The 21,641-nt window shown below is 44.8% G+C and overlaps 1 protein-coding gene across 1 annotated transcript in view; it reads right to left on the reverse strand.

The window, feature by feature from the left end:
- Positions 1 to 21,641, reverse strand: part of LOC122448931 (WAP four-disulfide core domain protein 5-like) — a 44,053-nt gene extending 22,412 nt beyond the window's left edge. Inside the window, exons 1-4 of the mRNA XM_043480588.1 lie at positions 21,517 to 21,641; positions 14,929 to 15,023; positions 8,728 to 8,868; positions 8,495 to 8,635 (exon numbers count right to left, since the gene is read on the reverse strand). Coding sequence (XP_043336523.1) covers positions 8,496 to 8,635; positions 8,728 to 8,868; positions 14,929 to 15,023; positions 21,517 to 21,641 — 501 coding nt within the window. The 3' untranslated portion in view covers position 8,495. The remainder of the gene's footprint in view (positions 1 to 8,494; positions 8,636 to 8,727; positions 8,869 to 14,928; positions 15,024 to 21,516) is intronic.

Genomic DNA, 21,641 nt, shown 5'->3' on the forward strand with positions numbered 1-21,641 from the left:
TTTCCACACCTTGGCTCTTGTGACAAACGCGGCAATAAATGTAACAGTGCACATATTGTTTGTCTATCTCAGACCGATCTCACCTAGCCTAGGGTCCTCAGGATCCATCCTGTTGTCACAAATGGCAAGATTTTCTTATTTTTTCATGGCTGAATAACATTTATATACATGAATAATAGAATGAAATGTTGGGAAAAAATCAAGAATTTAACATAAAGACCTAAAAAAATACAGAGTAAACCAAAGGACAACTAAAAGGAAAATAATAATAAAGATAAAATCATAAAATTTCTAAACTCAGGAATAGAAAAACAGTAGAAGATCTAATCAATAAATAAAAGTCCTATTTAAAAACTATAAAATAGACCACGAGCTATTTAATTTTTTTTTTTTTAAAAAGGAAAGAAGCAGAACTAAATATAATAAGGCGTGTCGGTGGAGATCACCATGGAATGAGAAAAAGTGATCCTGAGATATTTCACAGATGAGCTTCTTTTCTCGCCCCTTTTAGCTGCTGTCCTGGCCCCGAGGTTCTGAGGATGAGAAGGCTGGGTAAAGGATGAGCCGGCTGAATAATATTTCAGCGTCACAAAGTGGGACTGAAAACAAAGCTCATGAGATTTAGAGTACAGGCTTCTAAGTAGCTGATTTGCCAAGCCAATCAGAAGGGATTTTTCCTAAACTTGAATTGCATCTCAGAGAGGACAGGCCCAGCAGAACTGGAGGAGAGCGGTGAAGACGCACAGAGGAAAAGCATAATGTCTTGGTGTTACCTTCCCTACACGACCTGAAACAGACCAGTGCCGTGACCGTGGCCTGAGAAGGGTTTGCTGACACTCAGGATGAGGGTTTGGGTCACACCACCAGGTAAGCCACTGAGAGTAGCTCTGATGGTAGCTGAGGACAAGGAGACGAATGGGGTGACGAGGAGGGGTGATGACGATGGCGAGCATCTGTGGCAGGGACTGCGGCTGTAGTCTGCCCCACGGACCCCCACCCTCTATGGTTTCCTATGGGAAGAGAGCCCACCAGAGCTGTTCCCAGTGTGAACGGGATGTGGATCCCCAGAGCAGAAGGAGGTGTGCAGCTCAGAGTTCCTTCAAGAAGCAGCTCGCCACCCAGCTGCGAGGAGTGTGTTAGCTGATCACGGACAGGAAGTGCCTCTCAGACACCTGGTACTTGAGCTGAGATCACACTATACCCGGGGAAGGCCCTGGCCAGGAACAGAGTAAGGCTGTCATTCAAGGCTCTTTCCTTTTCTGCCTAATGGAGGACCCCCTCTTATGGAAAATCCTTGCTCCAGAGCTGCCCCAGGGGGCTGGCAGGGATGTGATCAGGTCAGCAAGGTGATGCTCCTGGTACCTAGTCCTGCATCCTCTCCTTCCCTTTCACAGATGTTACTTTGCCATGAAACTTGCACTGCTAACTCTGTCTCAGCTTCTGCTCCCTTGAGAATGTACTTTGCAAAGCGTGGCTCATGGAGTTATGAGGCTTCAGGCTCAGGGCACTGTAAGAATGAGCGTCCAGGCAGCGTGGTCACAGCCAACCACAGCTCAACAACTGTGTGATGTGAACACCTTTACTCTGTCCTAACACTCACCGCAGCCCCCAGTGGTCCCTGACTGGGTGCTGCTGACGATGAAAGTACTGCATTGCCCTGCGAAAGGCTGCCCTTTGGTCCTTGCTGCTTAGGGTCACTCAGTAGAGATCTAAGTGTCAGGTAGGAGCATCAGATTTGCCAGGCATCTTAGTGCAGCCCTAGCTATCAGGGTGAAGCATGATTTGTTCAGTGTCTGCAGCAGGGGTCCAGATGTCCCTCAAGACTCAAGTGTGGGGACTTCCCTGGTGTTCCAGGGGCTAATCCTCCATGCTCCCAATGCAGGGGATCCGGGTTCAATCCCTGGTCAAGGATCTAGATCCCACATGCTGCAACTAAGAGCTCGAATGCTGCAAATAATGTTCCCTCATGCCACAGCCAAAGATCCTGCCAAAATAAAAGAACCCACCTGCCACATCTAAGATCCAACACAGCAAAATACATAAAAAATTTTTTTAAAAAGACTCAGGTATTAACTCAAAAGGGAGGTACCAAAATACAGTGGGGCAGTCAACAAACATCAGATGCCCTCTGCCTACTTCCTGTGAAACTCCAGAGAGTCTTCACATTGGCGGTTTCACAGGGGACACCACAAATGTTGCCGCCTCTGAAACAGAAGCAACACTCCCTGGTCACCATGGCAAAGCCCTGGAAAGCGCTTCTCTTATCGGACTCCTCTTCCACCAGTTTCTCTCTTAGCAGGAGTTTCTTTCACAAGGTCACTTTTAATGGATCTGAATCATTTTTCTATTCATTTTATTTTTTAATTTATTCGGTTGCTCTGGGTGTTAGTTGCAGCGCTTGGGATGTTTAGCTGCAGCATGTGGGATCTAGTTCCCTGACTGGGGATTGAACCCAGGCCCTCTGCATAGGGAGCGTGCAGTTCTTAGCCACTGGACCATCAGGGAAGTCCCTCTATCCAGGGAACCAGTAAAGTTGCTCAGTCGCAACCGACTCTGCCATCCCATGGACTGTAGAATACCAGGCTCCCCCACCCATGGAATTTTCCAGGCAAGAATATCGGAGTGGGTTGCCATTTCCTTCTCAAGGGGATCTTCCCAACCCTGTGTGCATTGCAGGCAGATGCTTTACCATCTGAGTCATCAGGGAGGCCCTAGTGCCTAGCCCCTTCCCCAAAGACCAGGTCTAAATCCCCCCGCCCCGTGCCATCCACCAGCCAAGCGTGTTGGAGGCTCCATGTCAAGCGTCTGGTATGCCATAGGTGCACAGTGTCAGGTGCCCTCTGGCCTCAAGAGTCAGGCTTGGGTTTGAGTATCTCTCATTCCCCGACTGGGGGGTCTTTGGCCAAATCACCGAGTCCGCCTCCTTCATTTACATAAAGGAAATGCTGAGCTGTACCTTGGATGATGAGAGCTATTGAAGGCAGGATGTCCTGGCAACTGCTGGCTGCCCATACAGTATGTCTCCTTGTCCAAACCTGGATTTTCGCACACCAGAGGTTTCCTATAGGATCTTAAACAAGCCGGTACTTTGAACCTCAGTTTCCTCTTTTACACAATGGGATAGCAATGCTTACTATCTAGGGTTATTGGGAGAATCAATTTAGACCAGAAGGTCTTAAGGTGCGTTCCCTGAGCTAGCAGAGTCACCATCACTTGGGGATTTGTCAAAGATGCAGCATATTCTTAGCCTGCTGGGGACTTGCTGAATCACAAACTCAGGGGAGGAGATTCAGCAGTGTGCGTTTCAACAAGTTTGGAGGGTGATTCTGATGCACGGTCAGGATTGAGAGGCATTGGCTTAGACTTTTTAAAACATCTGTAGAGTCTGTCAGAGGGCTTCCATGGGGGCTCAGCAGGAAAGAATCCACCTGCTAATGCAGGAGACATGGGTTTGATTCCTGGGTCAGGAAGATGCCCTGGAGGAGGGCATGGCAACCCACTCCAGTAGATTGCCTGGAAAATCCCATGGACAGGGGAGCCTGGCGGGCTATAGTCCATAGGGTCCCAAAGTGTCAGATACAACTTAGTGACTACACGGCAACCATAAGATTCAACCTGACTGAATTTTGGCAGTCTTGTGTGACCATAAGCAAGTCATGTCACCTTTCAGAGCTTCTGTCAACTATTAAAAAGAGTGGTCAAAAATATTAAATGACCTAATGCCTTTAGCAGGCCTGGCTCCAGAAGGGGTATGATAAGTCATTTACCTGTTTTACTGTCTCCCAGAGTTAGGCAGGTGGGTTCATCACCACCTCGATACATTTGGAGCCTTGAAGAAGATGCTTTTCTCCAGATTTCTATTTCTGGCACGATGCACAATTCACAATGCAGACAATAGCACCTGCTCTCGAAAGCTGGAGAATTAAGGTAGGTTATGGACATGCTCAGCCTTAGTGGATACTCAGGAAATGTTAGCTCCTTCCACTGCTCACTGCCTCCAAGCTCTGCTGGATTCAAGGGCTAGTGACTCACCTCCTGACCCTCAGTAATCTCATCAGATTACTGAGATTACTTCAGTAATGCCTGCTTCTCAGGCTGGACCGGGGACTGAGTGCCTATCCAGCCGCTGGCCCAGTGCCTGACAGGAAGCACGCAGGGTACCTGTCACTCACCCTAGGCCTGGTGTTTAAGTGGGTGGGGATTTCGTCCTTACCTCCGTCACTTGTGTGACCTCTGGCCAGTCTCCTGCAGCTCTGGGTTTTAGCTCCCTTATCGACAGAATGGAGATAATACATTCCGGTGAAGAGTTATTGTGAGTATGTGTGCAGAGGCCCCTGGAACACAATAGATGCTCAATAAATGTCAGTTCATGGCACTTCCCTCATTACACTTGGGTTCAAATTCTGCGTCTGCCATTTACTAACTGTTGACCTTGACCAGAATCATGCCCCTCTCTGAGCTTCGGTTTTCTCATCTGTGAACTGGGGAACATCTTAGGTTCTATGACAAGTTTGGAGGATTAAATGAGGCGAATTGCTTATGGGCAGCACCATTCCTGGCACATAATTCATGCACAATAAATATATATGTGATGCAGCTCCTATGCCTCTACTGGACTTGGAGTCAAAAGATGGGGTTTCTATTCCAGTTCCATTACCCATTAGGCACATGACTGTGGGCAAATCTTTTTCCCTTTTTTCTAGAACTCACTTTCCTGCTCTATGAAACAGGATGAATAACGAACCTTCTCGGACAAGAATCTGAATATCAGTAATAAAGATTAAATGATTTGCTGAAAATTATTATCCAGCTAGCCTATGGCACAGTTGAGGCTGGAGACTAGACTTTTTGATTCAAGACTCTACATACATTAATTTTGAGCACCTAGTATGTGCTGGTCATTTCTCTGGGCTCTAGATACACTTCACTGAGTTTAATCCCTCCACTAACCCTGACTGGGAGGTTTTCGACTCCTTCTGTACAGATGAGCCGATGGGACAGCCCCAAAGCTCAGCCAATTCCACGCTGCTCACTCCTTGAGGGAGTTCTCATCGTGGGGCCTCGGGCACTGGGATCCCCTGGGCAGCCTGGCTTCCCATTGTTGCAGCTCCCGCCCCTTCCCCTAACCTCGCCCTCGCTTCCCGCCCCGCAAGGGAGGTCCGGTACCTGTAGGGGCCTTTCCAGGGCGCCCGCGGGCCGTGTGGTTCCCGAAGGCGCAGAGGCTGGAGAGCCGCTTTCCGGCGGGATCGCTCTGCCCCGCGGCCCCTCTGCGCCTCTGCAGCCTGCAGCCTCTGCCCAACCTTCCTCCGTCCCCGGTGGCTGAGGTCTATTGATCGCTGCCGCTGCCCGGGGAGGGAGCCCGGAAGCGGTGGTTTCTATTCCTGACTCGGTTGAGAGAAGAAGCAGGGTGTGTGGAGACTGGGCCCCCACAGCCCAGGCATCCTCACCAAGTCAGAGGCCAGGGGATGAGGGGTAATTTGGTGGGGGGTCCCTAGAGGACAGCAGTAATAATAGCTTCCTTAGTTGAGTGCTTAATATGGGCCAGGTGCGGGCTTCAGGTGACCTATCTAAGTTCTTGCAGACAGGGTCTTCTCTTCCCTGTTTCACAAGTGTCACTTGCTCAGGGCACTTAGCTAGACCTTGTGGACCTGGGATGGGAACTCACATATTCCAATATTTCAGCAGGGACATGTTGAAACAGGGAAGCCTGAAACAAATCATTTTGCCCCCGAAATTCAGTGTCCTCACCTGCCCACAGAATTCCTGATTCACAGTGGCAAGGGTAAGACAGAACCCTGCCAAAGAGCTTTGTCAAGGTGTGTGACCCACAAGCTTTTATTAAACACCTACTGTGTGCCTGGTCCTAAAGATTAGGACCATACAAGAAAGGTTTCCTACTTTACAGATATTGTTATTAATAATGATGATTTATTTATTGAGCACTTACCTTGGTTCCAATATTCTATAGACTTTATCTTTTAAACTGAAAAATGTTTGTGACATAGGCACTATTATTATTATTCCAATCTTGCAGATAAGAAATGTAAAGCTTTGAGAGGTGAGGTGACTTGCTCAAGGTCATATGGTCAACTTCTGAGTCCTCTACGCCATCACTGTCTGATAGATGTAATGTGAGCCACAAATAGACTTTAAATTTTTCTTAAGGCAACTTTTAAAAACAGTAAAAAGAAAGGGGTAACATTAGTCTTACTGCTATATTTTGTTTCACCCCAATATTATTAAAATAATTTCAACATGGAATCAATAAAGAAATTATGAATGAGATACTTTACATTTTCATTTTTGTGCTAAGTCTTCAAAATCAGGTATTTGTTTGGGGGGTTGTTTGTTTTTAATATTTATTTATTTGTTTGTACCAGGTCTTAGCTGCAGTGTGTGGAATCTTTACCATCTGAACCACCAGGGAGACCCCACATGTGGGCTCTTTTACTTGCAACATGCAGGGTTCTTTTTTCTTTTTTTTAGTTGCAGCATGCAAACACCAGGGCTTCCCTGGTGGCTCAGACGGTCAAGTGTCCGCCTGCAATGCAGGAGACCTAGATTTGATCCCTGGGTTGAGAAGGTCCCCTGGAGAAGGAAATGGCAACCCACTCCAGTACTCTTGCCTGGAAAATCCCAAGAACGGAGGGGCCTGGGAAGCTGCAGTCCATGGGGTCTCAAAGAGTCGAACACAACTGAGTGACTTCACTTCACTTCATGCAAACTCTTGGCTGTGGCATGTGGGATCTAGTTTCCCAACCAGGGATTGGAACCTGGTCTCCCTAGCAACTTGAAGAAATATGAAATTAATCACCTCATAATTTCTGTGGATCAGAAATCTGAGCATGACATGGCTGGATTCTCTACTCAGCGTTTTACTAGGTTGAAGTTAGATGTCAGCCAGGGTGGTGGTTCTCATCTAGGGTTTGGGTTTCTCTTCCAGCTCACAGAGTGTTGGCAAAATTCATTTCCCTCTGGTTGTAGGATGGACCTCCCTCTTTTCCTGCTTGCTGTCTGCTAGGGATCACTCTCAGGAATGTCCATTGGGATGGCTCTGTGTGTTTGTGTGTGTGTGTGTGTGTCCACGTGAACTAAGTCGCTTCAGTAGTGTCTGACTCTTTGCTACCCTATGGACTGTAGCCCACCAGGCTCCCCTCTCCATGGGATTCTGCAGGCAAGAATGCTGGCGTGGGTTGCCATTTTCCTTCTCCAGGGCCTCTTCCGACCCACGGATCGAACCCTAATCTCTTACATCTCCTGCATTGGCAGGCAGGTTCTTTACCACTAGTGCCACTTGGATGGCTGTCATTCCTTAACACCCCCACTCATTAAGCTCTGGCCTTGGACCAGGCCCACAAGAAATAGAGGCCAGTGACTTATTATCCAATGGTAGAGTCAGACCCACCCATAAATAATGACATCTCAACTGTTCAGACAACATTTCCCCAAATGTGGAGCAATTTGAAATGATCTTAGGGTGTGTCTGGATGCAACATCATACAACAGTGACTCTTTCATTGAGAAAGTTCTTTTCAATCCTGAGTATACCAGCAAGAATATCCCAGATTAGAGATCTGTTTCTTTAACATCTCTTTAACCCTCGTTGATCATCCTTTATCACAACAGAGACAGAGAGCAGGCTTCAGGCTCACAGTTCTGGGAGGTGGCAGTATCTAGCCAGAATCTAATATTATTATTTCATATCATTTAATCAGACATGATTTACTTACATGGAACTTCATTGCTTTCGTTATATCTGCTTTTACACTTACATTCTGTTTGTGAGAAGTGACCCTGTTTATCCCATTTAAAGTAGTGATATCAAGTTTTTCTTCTCAAGTAAATTTATTTTTATACAAAAGTGAGTCCCTTGGAAGAAAAACATTAGGTCAATAGGAGTACAGGCAATACACAAAATATCATGATGCTATTTTGCAGGTATGGCGAACATTGTGAACAGATTGACGTTTGGAAAATTATTCTAGAACAGAGTTTATTAAGGTTGGAATTTCCACTGGCAGGGCAGCTTCTGTCTGGGTTGCTGGGTCCCAGACCCCGCCCATCTTCATATCTTCCTGAACCCCATCCTGAGGTTCAGAGTTATGGATCTTAACCCAGAATTAGCCTGAGGAGAGACAAGGAAAAGGTTAACCCCCTTTCCATAATAAAGCTCTGGGCTCTGGGTCTGATTCCCCCATCCAGACCCCATCAGCCCAGCCAGGAGGGCAGGACTCCCCACCCTCCTTCACAGGGGCAAACTGAAGCTCAGAGCGTTAGGGCCGTGGTCCAGGTGATACAAGTTCAGCAAGAGGACAGGGACACTCGGTTCCTGTCATCATAGGAGGACCCTTCCCACCCCATCCACTTCTCCAGGGCTGGCCACAGGAGGCCCAGGCTTCTGGGAAGGTTCCTGTTCAGCTGGCTGAACTCGAGGGATCTCTTAGGGCTGGGGCTCAGAGAGGGGAGGAGCTGGCCCGAGCACACACAGCCCTACCTCAGACAGGGCTTCTGCAGTCCCGGCCGCAGGCACCCAGGCAGCACCGCTTGCGGCCCTGGCAGTCCGAGTCCTTGGAGCAGAGGTGCTGCGCGGGGCTCAGGCAGCGCAGACGGTCCTCGGGGCATCTGCCCATCTTAACTGCAACACAGGGACCGGGGGAGTCCTGCCGGTGCCCCGGCCCTGGGGCTTGGGGTCTGGCTGGAGTCAGCAGGGTGGAGAGGGACCCTTACCTGAGACCTTCCGCACGCACTGGAGGAAGCACGCTTGGCGACAGCACTTCATCCCTGAGGGACACTGGCTGTCGTGCAGACACTGGTCAGGCACCGAGAGGAGGCAGGGCCCGTCATCCGGTGGGCAGCCCCCAGACTTCTCTGTAAGAGAACTCCCCAGATTTTGCCGCTGGAGGCAGTTCAGAATTCAGTATAAGCACTGTCCTGGGGATCGCTTGATCTAAATTCTCCACTCCATACTTCTTTGCCCATCGTTTGCAATTTTTTTTTTTTAAATTTTGAAATTGACTTGCTGTTTTTTATTTATTTTTTTATTGACATCTAAAGTGAAATGTAACATTATATTAGTTTCAGGTGTTCAACATGATGATTTATTTTTGTGTGTCTTGCAGAATGATCACCACAGTGTCTCGTTAATGTCGGTCACCATACATAGTTATAATTTTTTTTTTTGTGATGAGAACTTTTTAATTTTTTTCATTTTTTTATTAGTTGGAGGCTAATTACTTCACAAGATTTCAGTGGGGTGATGAGAACTTTTAAGATCAATTCTTTCAGCTACATCCAAATGTGAATTGTAGCATTATTAACTGTTGTCACCAGGCTGTACCTTATATCTTCGTGACTTATTTTATATCTGGAAGTGTGTACATTTTGACCCCCTTCACCCATTTCACTCCCACCCCTACACCCTACTTTTGGCAACAACCACCAACTGTTTTCTGTATCTATGAGCTTGATTTTTTTAAGATGATACCATACAGTATTTATCGTTCTCTGTCTGATTTATTTCATTTAGCATAATGCCCTCAAGGTCCATCCATGCTGTTGTAAATGGCCGGCAAGGCTTTTTTTTGTTGTTGTTGTTTTAGTTTGGTTTGTACTCCAAGCCTCAGTTTTCTGTCTCTGAAATGGGAAGCTAGACTGAATCCTCTCAGGGTTGGTTTGAGACTCAGATGACATAAAAGGCAGAGGAAAAAAAAACCAACGAAGTTCAAAATCTCTACCTGGGCAATTAGACCGTGCCTGGTCTGGCCCCAGCCCATCTCTCTGGTGTCTTCATCTACCCTGTTTCCACTTGGCGGCTCCTGATCAGCTCCAAGCTGCTTCTCTTTGCAGGCCCTGTTTTTTGCCCCGTGTATTACTCTCAAGTTTGCATCTGCCTTCCCTAACCTTCTCTCCAAATCCGGGCTCCCTACTCACAGACATATACACAGAGACACAGTCATATACACACACCGGTGTGGTCAGAGTGTTACAGACCCAGAAGGGATGAAGGTGGAGGCATCACCTGGGTGGGGAGGCACCTTTCTGACTATCTCTGCAGCCCCAGCCTCTCCCATCTGTTGACAGGTCAGATTCAGCCTTTTATTTTTTTTGAATTAATTACTTTATTTATTTTACTTTACAACATTGTATTGGTTTTGCCATACATTGACTTGAATCCTCCATGGGTGTACATGTGTTCCCCATCCTGAACCTCTCTCCCACCTGCCTCCCCATTCCATCCCTCTGGGTCATCCCAGTGGACCAGCCCTGAACATCCTGTATCATGCATCAAACCTAGACTGGTGATTCATTTCACATATGATAATTTGCATGTGTGAATGCCATTCTCCCATATCATCCCACCCTCGCCCTCTCCCACAGAGTCCAAGGACTGTTCAATACATCTGTGTCTCTCTTGCTGTCTAGCATACAGGGTTATCGTTACCATCTTTCTAAATTCCATATATATGCTCTAGTATACTGTATTGTTGTTTTTCCTTTATGACTTACCTCACTCTGTATAATAAGCTCCAGTTTCATCCATCTCATCAGAACTGATTCAAATGTACTCTTTTTAGTGGCTGAGTAATATTCCATTGTGTATATGTACCACAGCTTTCTTATCCATTCATCTGCTGATGGGCATCTAGGTTGCTTTCATGTCCTAGCTATTATAAACAGTGCTGTGATGAACATTGGGGTATACGTGTCTCTTTCAGATCTGGTTTCCTCGGTGTGTATGCCCAGGATTTGGATTGCTGGGTCATATGGGAGTTCTATTTCCAGTTTTTTAAGCAATCTCCACACTGTTCTCCATAGTGGCTGTACTAGTTTGCATTCCCACCAACAGTGTAAGAGGGTTCCCTTTTCTCCACACTCTCTCCAGCATTTATTGCTTGTACACTTTTGGATAGCAGCCATTCTGACTGGCGTGTAATGGTACCTCATTGTGGTTTTAATTTGCATTTCTCTGATAATGAGTGATGTTGAGCATCTTCTCAAGTGTTTGTTAGCCATCTGCTTGTCTTCTTTGGAGAAATGTCTCTTTAGTTCTTTGGCCCATTTTTTGATTGGGTCGTTTATTTTTCTGGAATTGAGCTGCAGGAGTTGCTTGTATACTTTTGAGATTAATTCTTTGTCCATTGCTTCATTTGCTATTATTTTCTCCCATTCTGTAGGCTGTCTTTTCACCTTGCTTATAGTTTCCTTTGTTGTGCAGAAGCTTTTAATTTTAATTAGGTCCCATTTGTTTATTTTTGCTTTTATTTCCAATATTCTGGGAGGTGGGTCATAGAGGATCCTGCTGTTGTTTATGTCGGAGAGTGTTTTGCCTATGTTTTCCTCTAGGAGTTTTATAGCTTCTGGTTTTGCATTTAGATCTTTAATCCATTTTGAGTTTATTTTTGTGTATGGTGTTAGAAAGTGTTCTAGTTTCATTCTTTACCAAGTGGTTGACCAGTTTTCCCAGAACCACTTGTTGAAGAGATTTTCTTTTCTCCATTGTATATTCTTGCCTCCTTTGTCAAAGATAAGGTGTCCATAGGTGTGTGGATTTATCTCCGGGCTTTCTATTTTGTTCCATTGATCTATATTTCTGTCTTAGACTGGCTGACTAGATACAAAAACAAGACCCATATATATGTTGTCTACAGGAGACCCACCTCGAAACAAGGGACACATACAGACTGAAAGTGAAGGGCTGGAAAAAGATATTCCATGCAAACAGAGACCAAAAGAAAGCAGGAGTAGCAATACTCATATCAGATAAAATAGACTTTAAAACAAAGGCTGTGAAAAGAGACAAAGATGGACACTACATAATGATCAATGGATCAATTCAAGAAGAAGATATAGCAATTGTAAAATATATGCACCCAACATAGGAGCACCGCAATATGTAAGACAAATGCTAACAAGTATGAAAGGGGAAATTAACAATAGCACAATAATAGTGGGAGACTTTAATACTCTACTCACACCTATGGATAGATCAACCAAACAGAAAATTAACAAGGAAACACAAACTTTAAATGATACAATAGACCAGTTAGACCTAATTGATATCTATAGGACATTACATCCCAAAACAATGAATTTCACCTTTTTCTCGAGTTCACAGGGAAACTTCTCCAGGATAGATCACATCCCAGGTCATAAATCTAGTCTTGGTAAATTCAAAAAAATTGAAATCATTCCAAGCATCTTTTCTGACCACAATGCAGTAAGATTAGATGTCAATTACAGGAGAAAAACTATTAAAAATTCCAACATATGGAGGCTGAACAACACGCTGCCGAACAACCAGCAAATCACAGAAGAAATCAAAAAAGAAATCAAAATATGCATAGAAATGAATGAAAATGAAAACACAACAACCCAAAACCTATGGGACACTGTAAAAGCAGTGCTAAGGGGAAGGTTCACAGCAATACAGGCTTACCTCAAGAAACAAGAAAAAAGTCAAATAAATAACCTAACTCTACACCTAAAGCAACTTGAAAAGGAAGAAATTATGAACTCCAGGTTTAGTGGAAGGAAAGAAATCTTAAAAATTAGGGCAGAAATGAATGCAAAAGAAGCAAAAGAGACCATAGCAAAAATCAACAAAACCAAAAGCTGGTTCTTTGAGAAGGTAAATAAAATTGACAAACCATTAGCCAGATTCATCAAGAAACAAAGGGAGAAAAATCAAATCAACAAAAATAGAAACAAAAATGGAGAGATCACAACAGACAACACTGAAATACAAAGGATCATAAGAGACTGTTATCAGCAACTGTATGCAAATAAAATGGACAACTTGGAAGAAATGGACAAATTCTTAGAAAAGTACTACTTTCCAAAATTGAACCAGGAAGAAATAGACAATCTCAACAGACCCATCACAAGCAAGCAAATTGAAACTGTAATCAGAAATCTTCCAACAAACAAAAGCCCAGGACCAGACGGCTTCACAGCTGAATTCTACCAAAAATTTAGAGAAGAACTAACACCTATCCTACTCAAACTCTTCCAGAAAATTGCAGAGGAAGGTAAACTTCCAAACTCTTTCTATGAGGCCACTATCACCTTAATATCAAAACCTGACAAAGATGCCACCAAAAAAGAAATCTATAGGCCAATATCACTGATGAACATAGATGCAAAAATCCTTAACAAAATTCTAGCAAACAGAATCCAACAACATATTAAAAAGATCATACATCACGACCAAGTGGGCTTTATCCCAGGGATGCAAGGATTCTTCAATATCCACAAATCAATCAGTGTAATACACCACACAAACAGATTGAAACATAAAAACCATATGATTATCTCAATAGATGCAGAAAAAGCCTTTGACAAAATTCAACATCCATTTATGATAAAAAAAAAAACCCTCCAGAAAGCAGGAATAGAAGGGCCATACCTAACATAATAAAAGCTATATATGACAAACGCTCAGCAAACATTATCCTCAATGGTGAAAAATTGAAAGCATTTCCCCTAAAGTAAGGAACAAGACAAGGGTGCCCACTCCCACCATTACTATTCAATATAGTTTTGGAAGTTTTGGCCATGGCAATCAGAGCAGAAAAAGAAATAAAAGGACTCCAGATTGGAAAAGAAGAAGTAAAACTCTCACTGTTAGCAGATGACATGATCCTCTACATAGAAAACCCTAAAGACTCCACCAGAAAATTACTAGAGCTAGTCAATGAATATAGTAAAGTTGCAGGATGTAAAATTAACACACAGAAATCCCTTGCATTCCTATACACTAACAATGAGAAAACAGAAAGAGAAATTGAGGAAACAATTCCATTCACCATTGCAACGAAAAGAATAAAATACTTAGGAATAAATCTACCTAAAGAAACAAAAGATCTATATATAGAAAACTATAAAACACTGATGAAAGAAATCAAAGAGGAAACAAATAGATGGAGAAATACACCGTGTTCATGGATGAGAAGAATCAATTTGGTGCAAATGAGTATACTACCCAAAGCAACCTATAGATTCAATGTAATCCCTATCAAGTTACCAAAGGTATTTTTCAAAGAACTAGAACAAATAATTTCACAATTTGTATGGAAATACAAAAAACCTCGAATAGCCAAAGCAATCTTGAGAAAGAAGAATGGAACTGGAGGAATCAACCTGCCTGAATTCAGTCTCTACTACAAAGCCACAGTCATCAGACTCAGCCTTTTAAAGGAGGCAGAGGAGGAGAGAGGTAGGGTAGGTAGAGCTTCCTTTCAACAATCCCGGATCCCAGAGACCATGCCCCGTACTCAACTCCGGAGACCCTTTCACAGATTGGGCTAGGAGACTGAGAAGCCTGGAGCAGGACACAAACAAGATGGGCAGGAGGCCAGACCAGACCTAATTGGCCATGGAATGACAGAAAAGATCATCTCCCTGCCTTGCAGACCCACAGGTCCAGACACCCCCATGGAGACACCAAGAACAGGGACTGACCGTCCACTCCCACCCCCCGCAGAGGCACAGGAAGACACGTGTTCTCACTAGGACACCCATGCAGGCTCAGACACACATGTGTGTGGTCGTCCCTAGGTATACATGGGCAGATGCAGGTCACACCAACAAGCAGGCACAAAGCTACACATATAACTAGAGGTAGACGCATGTGTGTGAACACAGTCCTACAGTCAGACATGTGGACAGGCAAGCACTGGGAAACTGGCAAGAAAACATTTACAGCTGCACATGCAAGCAGGCTGACAGGCATGAAGATGTACAGACAAGAGACAAGCTGCTGGAAGTACTAAGAAGCGGGCACATGCACACACACACACACACACACACACACACACACACACACACACAATTTACACTTCATTGCCTGCCTTTCCCCAAACTCTTATTCTCTCTTAAAAGGTAGAAACCAGCACTGTCCTTGGAGCATAGGAACCTACTCATACTCACCTCCCTTCCTCCTGCCCAAGGCAGCAGGTAACTGGCTCCCCAAACACAGGGGGGGCACCAGGAGGAGGGGCACCTCATGTTTCTGTTGCTGACACCTGATAAGGTAGAATCCAGAGGCCCCCAGATTAACACCTACTAACCTGGGGGAGGCTAGAGTAACTGAGTTGAGGGAGGAAGGAGAGGGGATAAACAGAGTGGTATGTGTCTGCCTCATCCTGGCCCCACCCCCTGCCCAAGAGCCACCGTGCAAGGGTGCTTGTGCAAGAACTGATGACGGGTGAGGACCCGCCCTGGGTGTCCGGGGCTGGGATCCAGTCCTGCCTATATCGCCGATTTGGGTTGTGATATGGACAAGCCTTGTTCGTGTTTGGACCTCAGTTTTTCTGATTTGTATAAAGGGTGAGAGTTGATGAGTCAGATGGTCCCTTTCCTGGGTCTCTAACATCTTGAAGCCCCAGCAGTGGCTTAGGTGGAAGATAGAACTCGGCTTTGAATGACCAGGAAGGGTTTGCAGAGCTCTGAGGCCTGTGAAGGGAAGCATTGGAATTATGGTCAGTGCTCTCTGCTGGAGATGGCTGGCCCAGGCTGGCACAGTGAGTGGGGCCAGCCCTGGTCTCTCCTCTTGGGCTCCGGTGGATGAGAGAGAGAGACCACTCTGCCTTTGGTAAGATCACCTCCAGTGGCATCTGGTAGAACTGCCCTCTGCCTGAAGCTGGCTGAGCTATCAGGGGTGCACAGAGGGAGGCTTTAGGTTTGGCTGCAGTGGCTAGTCACAGAGGATGCAGGTGGCCTCTGGGACCCCTTCCCTGGCCCTAAGGGATCCTGAGCAAAAGGTCATCTCAGCCAACCCGCCCCCCACCCACGCCCCCCACCTAGATTTTACATCATCCAGCTCCTGTGTTTGGTGGAAGAGAGACAAGTGGTGCTCAGAGTCCTAAGGGGCCCCAGGTGGAAATGCACTGAACCTGAATAACTCACCAGAACGGGAGGAGATGAGGGACATTCTCCCCACCCTCCTGTCTGAAAGATGAGAGAACAGCCGGCTGTAGATGGGAGGGGGCTGGCTCAAGGACACAGTTAATTCTTAACTAGGCTGGGACGTCTTCTCCATGGGAACATCGCTTCTCCGTGATCCCCATCCTGTTCTCGGAAGTGAGGCGATCCCTCCTCTGACCCTGAGAAAGGAAGAGAGTGTTCCAGCCCAGGACAACCCTCACAGTCAGGAAGTGCTTGCGGGGGTTTAACCTCATGCTGTCTTCTAAGCTCTCAGGAAAAGAGCGGCCCTGTAGTTCATGATCTGATGTGACTTTGGGAATTCTGGCATCCCCTTGGCAGCTTTCTTTAGAAGGAAAGCTTTATGAGGCTGATTTTTACTCCTGATTACAAACTAAACAGACTACTTGGCTGTTGCTCACAAGCAAGGTCAATAAAAATCAAAACCCCAAACTGAAGCTCAGAGAAGGAGAGTTATTCTCCTGAGGTCACACAGCAAGTTCGGGGCAAAGCTGAGACTGACTTCCAGGCCATTGTTCTGGAAGTCACTCAGAGTGTCACCTCCCAGGAACTTGACCTTCCTTGGCACCTCCTTGGAACAGGACTGCGAGACCAGTTCATGGACAGCAGAGCTATGAGGTCATTGGGGTCTGTCTAGGAAGGTCCCCCTTCCACTGTAGGTTCCTGCCACCCCTTAAGTCTTCCCTACCCCCAAATTATTATTGTCTAGAGAAAGGCTGGCCTGGATGAAGCACAAGCTGGAATAAGATTGCCGGGAGAAATATCAATAACCTCAGATATGCAGATGACACCACTGTTATGGCAAAAAGCAGTGAAGAACTAAAGAGGCTCTTGATGAAAGTGAAAAAGTTGGCTTAAAGCTCAACATTCAGAAAACTAAGGTCATGGCATCTGGTCCCATCACTTCATGGCAGATAGATGGGGAAACAGTGACAGACTTTATTTTTACGGGCTCCAAAATCACTGCAGATGGTGATTGCAGCCATGAAATTAAAAGACGCGTACTCCTTGGAAGAAAAGTTATGACCAACCTAGACAGCATATTAAAAATCAGAGACATTACTTTGTCAACAGAGGTCCATCTAGTAAAGGCTTTGGTTTTTCCAGTAGTCATGTATGGATGTGAGAGATGACTGTAAAGAAAGTTGAGTGCCGAAGAATTGATGCTTTTGAACTGTGGTGTTGGAGAAGACTCTTGAGAGTCCCTTGGACTGCAAGATCCAACCAGTCCATCCTAAAGATCAGTCCTGAGTGTTCATTGGAAGGACTGCTGTTGAAGTTGAAACTCCAATACTTTGGCCACCTGATGCGAAGAGCTGACTCATGTGACAAGACCCTGATGCTGGGAAAGATTGGAGGCGGGAGGAGAAGGGGACGACAGAGGATGAGATGGTTGGATGGCATCACTGACTCAATGGACATGAGTTTGGGTAAACTCCAGCAGTTGGTGATGGACAGGGAGGTCTGGTGTGCTGTAGTCCATGGGTTTGCAGAGTCGGACACGACTGAGCAACTGAAGCGAACTGAACTGAGAGGATGGCTCATGCCACTAAGTTATTCTAACATATCAGAGACTCAGGGTATTTTGCCTTATCATTTATTTCTCAAAAGAGACCACAGGAAGGAGGTAACTATGCCATCCAGGCAGATGGAGTGCCTGCCAGTGGAGCTAAGTCTCAGACTCCAACAGGAGAGATGTGTAAAGAGCAGTGACCTCCCAGTAAACTGTTGCAGCAACACTTTCTGATATTCCTGGGACATAACAAGGTGGATTGGCAGGGCTAGCAGAGCTGAGGGTTGGTGGAGCAGAGCTGAGGGTCGGTGGTTGGGTTGGAGCCTGCAGTGCAAGTGGGTGTGCCCAGTAGGGAGCTACCTGCAGGTGTGGGGAAGGGATTTTCAAATGTGCAAGACCCAGTGTGGAGACTTCATTTTCCTCCACAGTCTGTACTGGCTTCTGGGCATTAGATCAAATAGCAATGTCTTCCAGTCTTGACCACGTGACCACATATAGGAGAGGAACCTCACCGTCCCACCTTCCCAAGCTCTTGCTTGTGTCTTGAACCCTTGTAATTGTCCAAGCCGCCTTCTTTGTTCTTCGTGGCTTGAGGGTGTGCCAAGGTCCTCTCCAATGTGAGTATTTTCTTGCTTGCCCAATCTGTAGCACTGGCTCAACTCATTTCTGGATTTCTTTCAATGGCTTTGTGTTGTAGCTGTCAACTTTGTGTGAGCAGGGGTGGAGGTGAGTTGAGGAGCCTCCTGTGTCTCAGTCGTGGACCAGAACTTCCTGTTTTCTGTTCTTTTACATATACATCTGGGAGTGGAATTGCTGAGTCATCTGGTGATTCTATGCTGACCTTTTGGAGGAACTGTCAGGCTGTTTTCCACAGAGTTTGCACCATTTTACCTTCTTCCCAGCTATGTACAAGGGTTCCAATTTCTTCACCTCCTAGCCGATGCTTGTCATTTTCCATTAAATGTTTCTTTCTTATAATCACACTATTGGGTATGAAGTGGTATCTTGTGGTTTTTATTTGCATCTGTCTAATGACTAATTTCTGCTTTTTTGACTATGCCAAAGCCTTTGACTGTGTGGATCACAATAAACTCTGGAAAATTTTGAAAGAGAAGGGAATACCAGACCACCTGACCCACCTCTTGAGAAACCTATATGCAGGTCAGGAAGCAAGAGTTAGAACTGGACATGGACCAACACACTGGTTCCAAATAGGAAAAGGAGTACGTCAAGGCTGTGTATTGTCACCCTACTTGTTTAACTTATATTCAGGGTACATCATGAGAAATGCTGGGCTGGAAGAAGCACAAGCTGGAATCAAGTTTCCCGGGAAAAATATCAATAACCTCAGATATGCAGATGACACCACTGTTATGGCAGAAAGGGAAGAAGAACTAAAGAGCCTCTTGATGAAAGTGAAAGAGGAGAGTGGAAAAGTTGGCTTAAAGCTCAACATTCAGAAAACTAAGATCATGGCATCTGGTCCCATCATTTCATGGCAAATAGATGGGGCAACAGTGGAAACAGTGTCAGACTTTATTTTTGAGGGCTCCAAAATAACTGCAGATGGTGATCACAGCCATGAAATTAAAAGATGCTTATTTCTTGGAAGAAACTTATGACCAACCTAAATAGCATATTAAAAAGCAGAGACACTACTTTGCCAACAAAGGTCCGTCTAATAAAGGCTATGGTTTTTCCAGTGGTCGTGTATGGATGTGAGGGTTGGACTGTGAAGAAAGCTGAGCACCAAAAATTTGATGCTTTTGAACTGTGTTGTTGGAAAAGACCCTTGAGAGTCCCTTGGACTGCAAGGAGATCCAACCAATCCATCCTAAAGGAGATCAGTCCTGGGTGTTCATTGTAAGGACTGATGCTGATGCTGAAACTCCAGTACTTTGCCCACCAGATGGGAAGAGCTGACTCATTTGAAAAGACCCTGGTGCTGGGAGGGATCGGGGGCAGGAAGAGAAGGGGACGACAGAGGATGAGATGGCTGGATGGCATCACCGACGCAATGGACATGAGTTTGTGTAAACTCCGGGTGTTGGTGATGAACCGGGAGGCCTGGTGTGCTGTGATTCATGGGGTCGCAAAGAGTCAGACACAACTGAGTGACTGAACTGAACTGAAGGACTAATGATGTTGAGCATCTTTTCACTGGCCAATTGGGTATCTTCAGAAATGTCTAAGTTCTTTGCCCATTTTAAAAAATTTTTTTTATTTTTTTTTCTTTGCCCATTTTTTAATTGGGGTGTTCATCTTTTGAATGTGGAGTGGTGAGAGATCTTCGTATAGTCTGGGTCACAGGCCCTCATCAGAGACCTGGTTTGTTTCTTCTTCTCAGCAGGATCTTCTCACTCTCCTGGTAGGATCCTTTGATGCACAAGTTTTTAATTTTGTTGAACCATATGTGTTTTAAATATCCTTTGACTTGAAGCTATTATATATAAAGCACTCAGTGGACTTATTCTTTGATCTACCTCTTTCCATCATCCTCCTATCTGATGGAAGTTTTGCTATTTGTACCTTATCACAGAAGGTCATATTTACATACTATTTATTACTCCTTCATCAGACTTAATTCCACAATTAAAATGTTCAGTACAACAATAATAATCATGTTCCTAATTTCCACAAACATTTCTTGATTGAATAAATCTTGTCTCTTGGAAACTCCCCAGGAAAGTTCTCAGAAACAATATTTCTTGAGTTCTTGAACATTTGGAAATATATTTAGGTCAAAGACAAATTAGTTGTATGAAATTCGTCAGTGCATATTTTCTTTCATAGAGTGTCTAAGTTTTGCTTCACTGTTTTCTGGCATTGAGCATTGCTATCTTATAACCTGATTTTTTATGGTTTTGTTTCTTTTTTAGTTGGAGGGGAGAGTGTTGGCCTCCTGAAGGCTTCTATTTTTATCTTGAAAGACCACAATATTTACTTCATTCATCTTATGTTTACTATAATGTGAGCTTTTAATATGTAGACTCAAATCTTTTATTTCAGAAATATTTTCCTCAAACATTGTTTGAAACAATTTTTGTTTTTGACTTGGTTTTCTTCCTGGTAGGACTTGATTTTCGTGTCTGGTGGACCTTCATTGGCTTTTTAATATTTAAGACTGTGTTTTTAAGCTACTTCTTTCTTTAGTTTTATTTTCTGTTATATGCTTTTCCTATGTTTCCCTTTTTCTTCCTTACTTTACTTAGTCCTTATTTATGAAATAGTTTTGTCCTTTTCTTCAATTCTCTTCTCTCCATCAGATTCTATTTCACATCTTCCTGTTACCTTGCTATCTCCTCTTTGAGTTTCTATATTTCTGTCTTATGATGGTTCCTGATACCTTTGGGCTTCTCTGGTGGCTAGATGGTAAAGAATCTGCCTTTAGTGTGGGAGACCTGGGTTCAATCCCTCGGTTGGGAAGGTCCCCTGGAGAAGGAAACACTACCTACTCCATATTGTTGCCTGGAGAATTCCATGGACAGAGAAGCCTGGTGGGCTACAATCCATGGGGTAGCGGATTGGACACGGCTGAGTGACTTTCACTTCTCCTCATACCTTTAATTTGCTTCACTAGTTTTAAAAATCTATTTTAGTTTATAAGTTTTTCTCAGCTTTGTGGTGATATTTTACTGGGGATTTTAAGACTCCTCTTTCAAATGCTTTGAAGGTTTGCGTCTCATTTCTGTTGTTTTAAAAAGCTCTTTATACAGCTTATATCATTTCCAAATTTCTTTCTTATTTTAAAATCAGAGTCAAGGACTATCTTTTGAAAGGAGTATCTTATTTAAGTGGGAAGGGTTGGAAGTAATAGGTTTCTTAATTTAGCTCAAGGGCTCCCTCCTTTGCAGTTTTCCTAACACATAGGTGGACTTCTCTTTCTTAGGTACTTGTCTGAGAGAGGAGGGCTCCACCGTCAGCCCTGGCCACTATGAGATATTACTCCAGCACTGCAAGGTAACGACTGCTCTCATAAATACCCTGCATTCTTCTCTATTGATTTTATTCATATCTCCCAGCTCTTGTGTCCTACCTGGCTTATTCTCAGACCCACTCACTTCAGCTCCCGCTCAAGTGGGCAAGCTTTGCCTTCTGAGAGGTGAATAGTTTCTAACTGGAAGTGTAAGTATGGGAGGGAGCTGGGGTATGGCAGGTACTGTGCAGTGTCTCCATCTGCATGCAT

The sequence above is a fragment of the Cervus canadensis genome, chromosome 10 (genome assembly GCF_019320065.1).
Source record: "Cervus canadensis isolate Bull #8, Minnesota chromosome 10, ASM1932006v1, whole genome shotgun sequence".
Taxonomy (NCBI): Eukaryota; Metazoa; Chordata; class Mammalia; order Artiodactyla; family Cervidae; genus Cervus; species Cervus canadensis.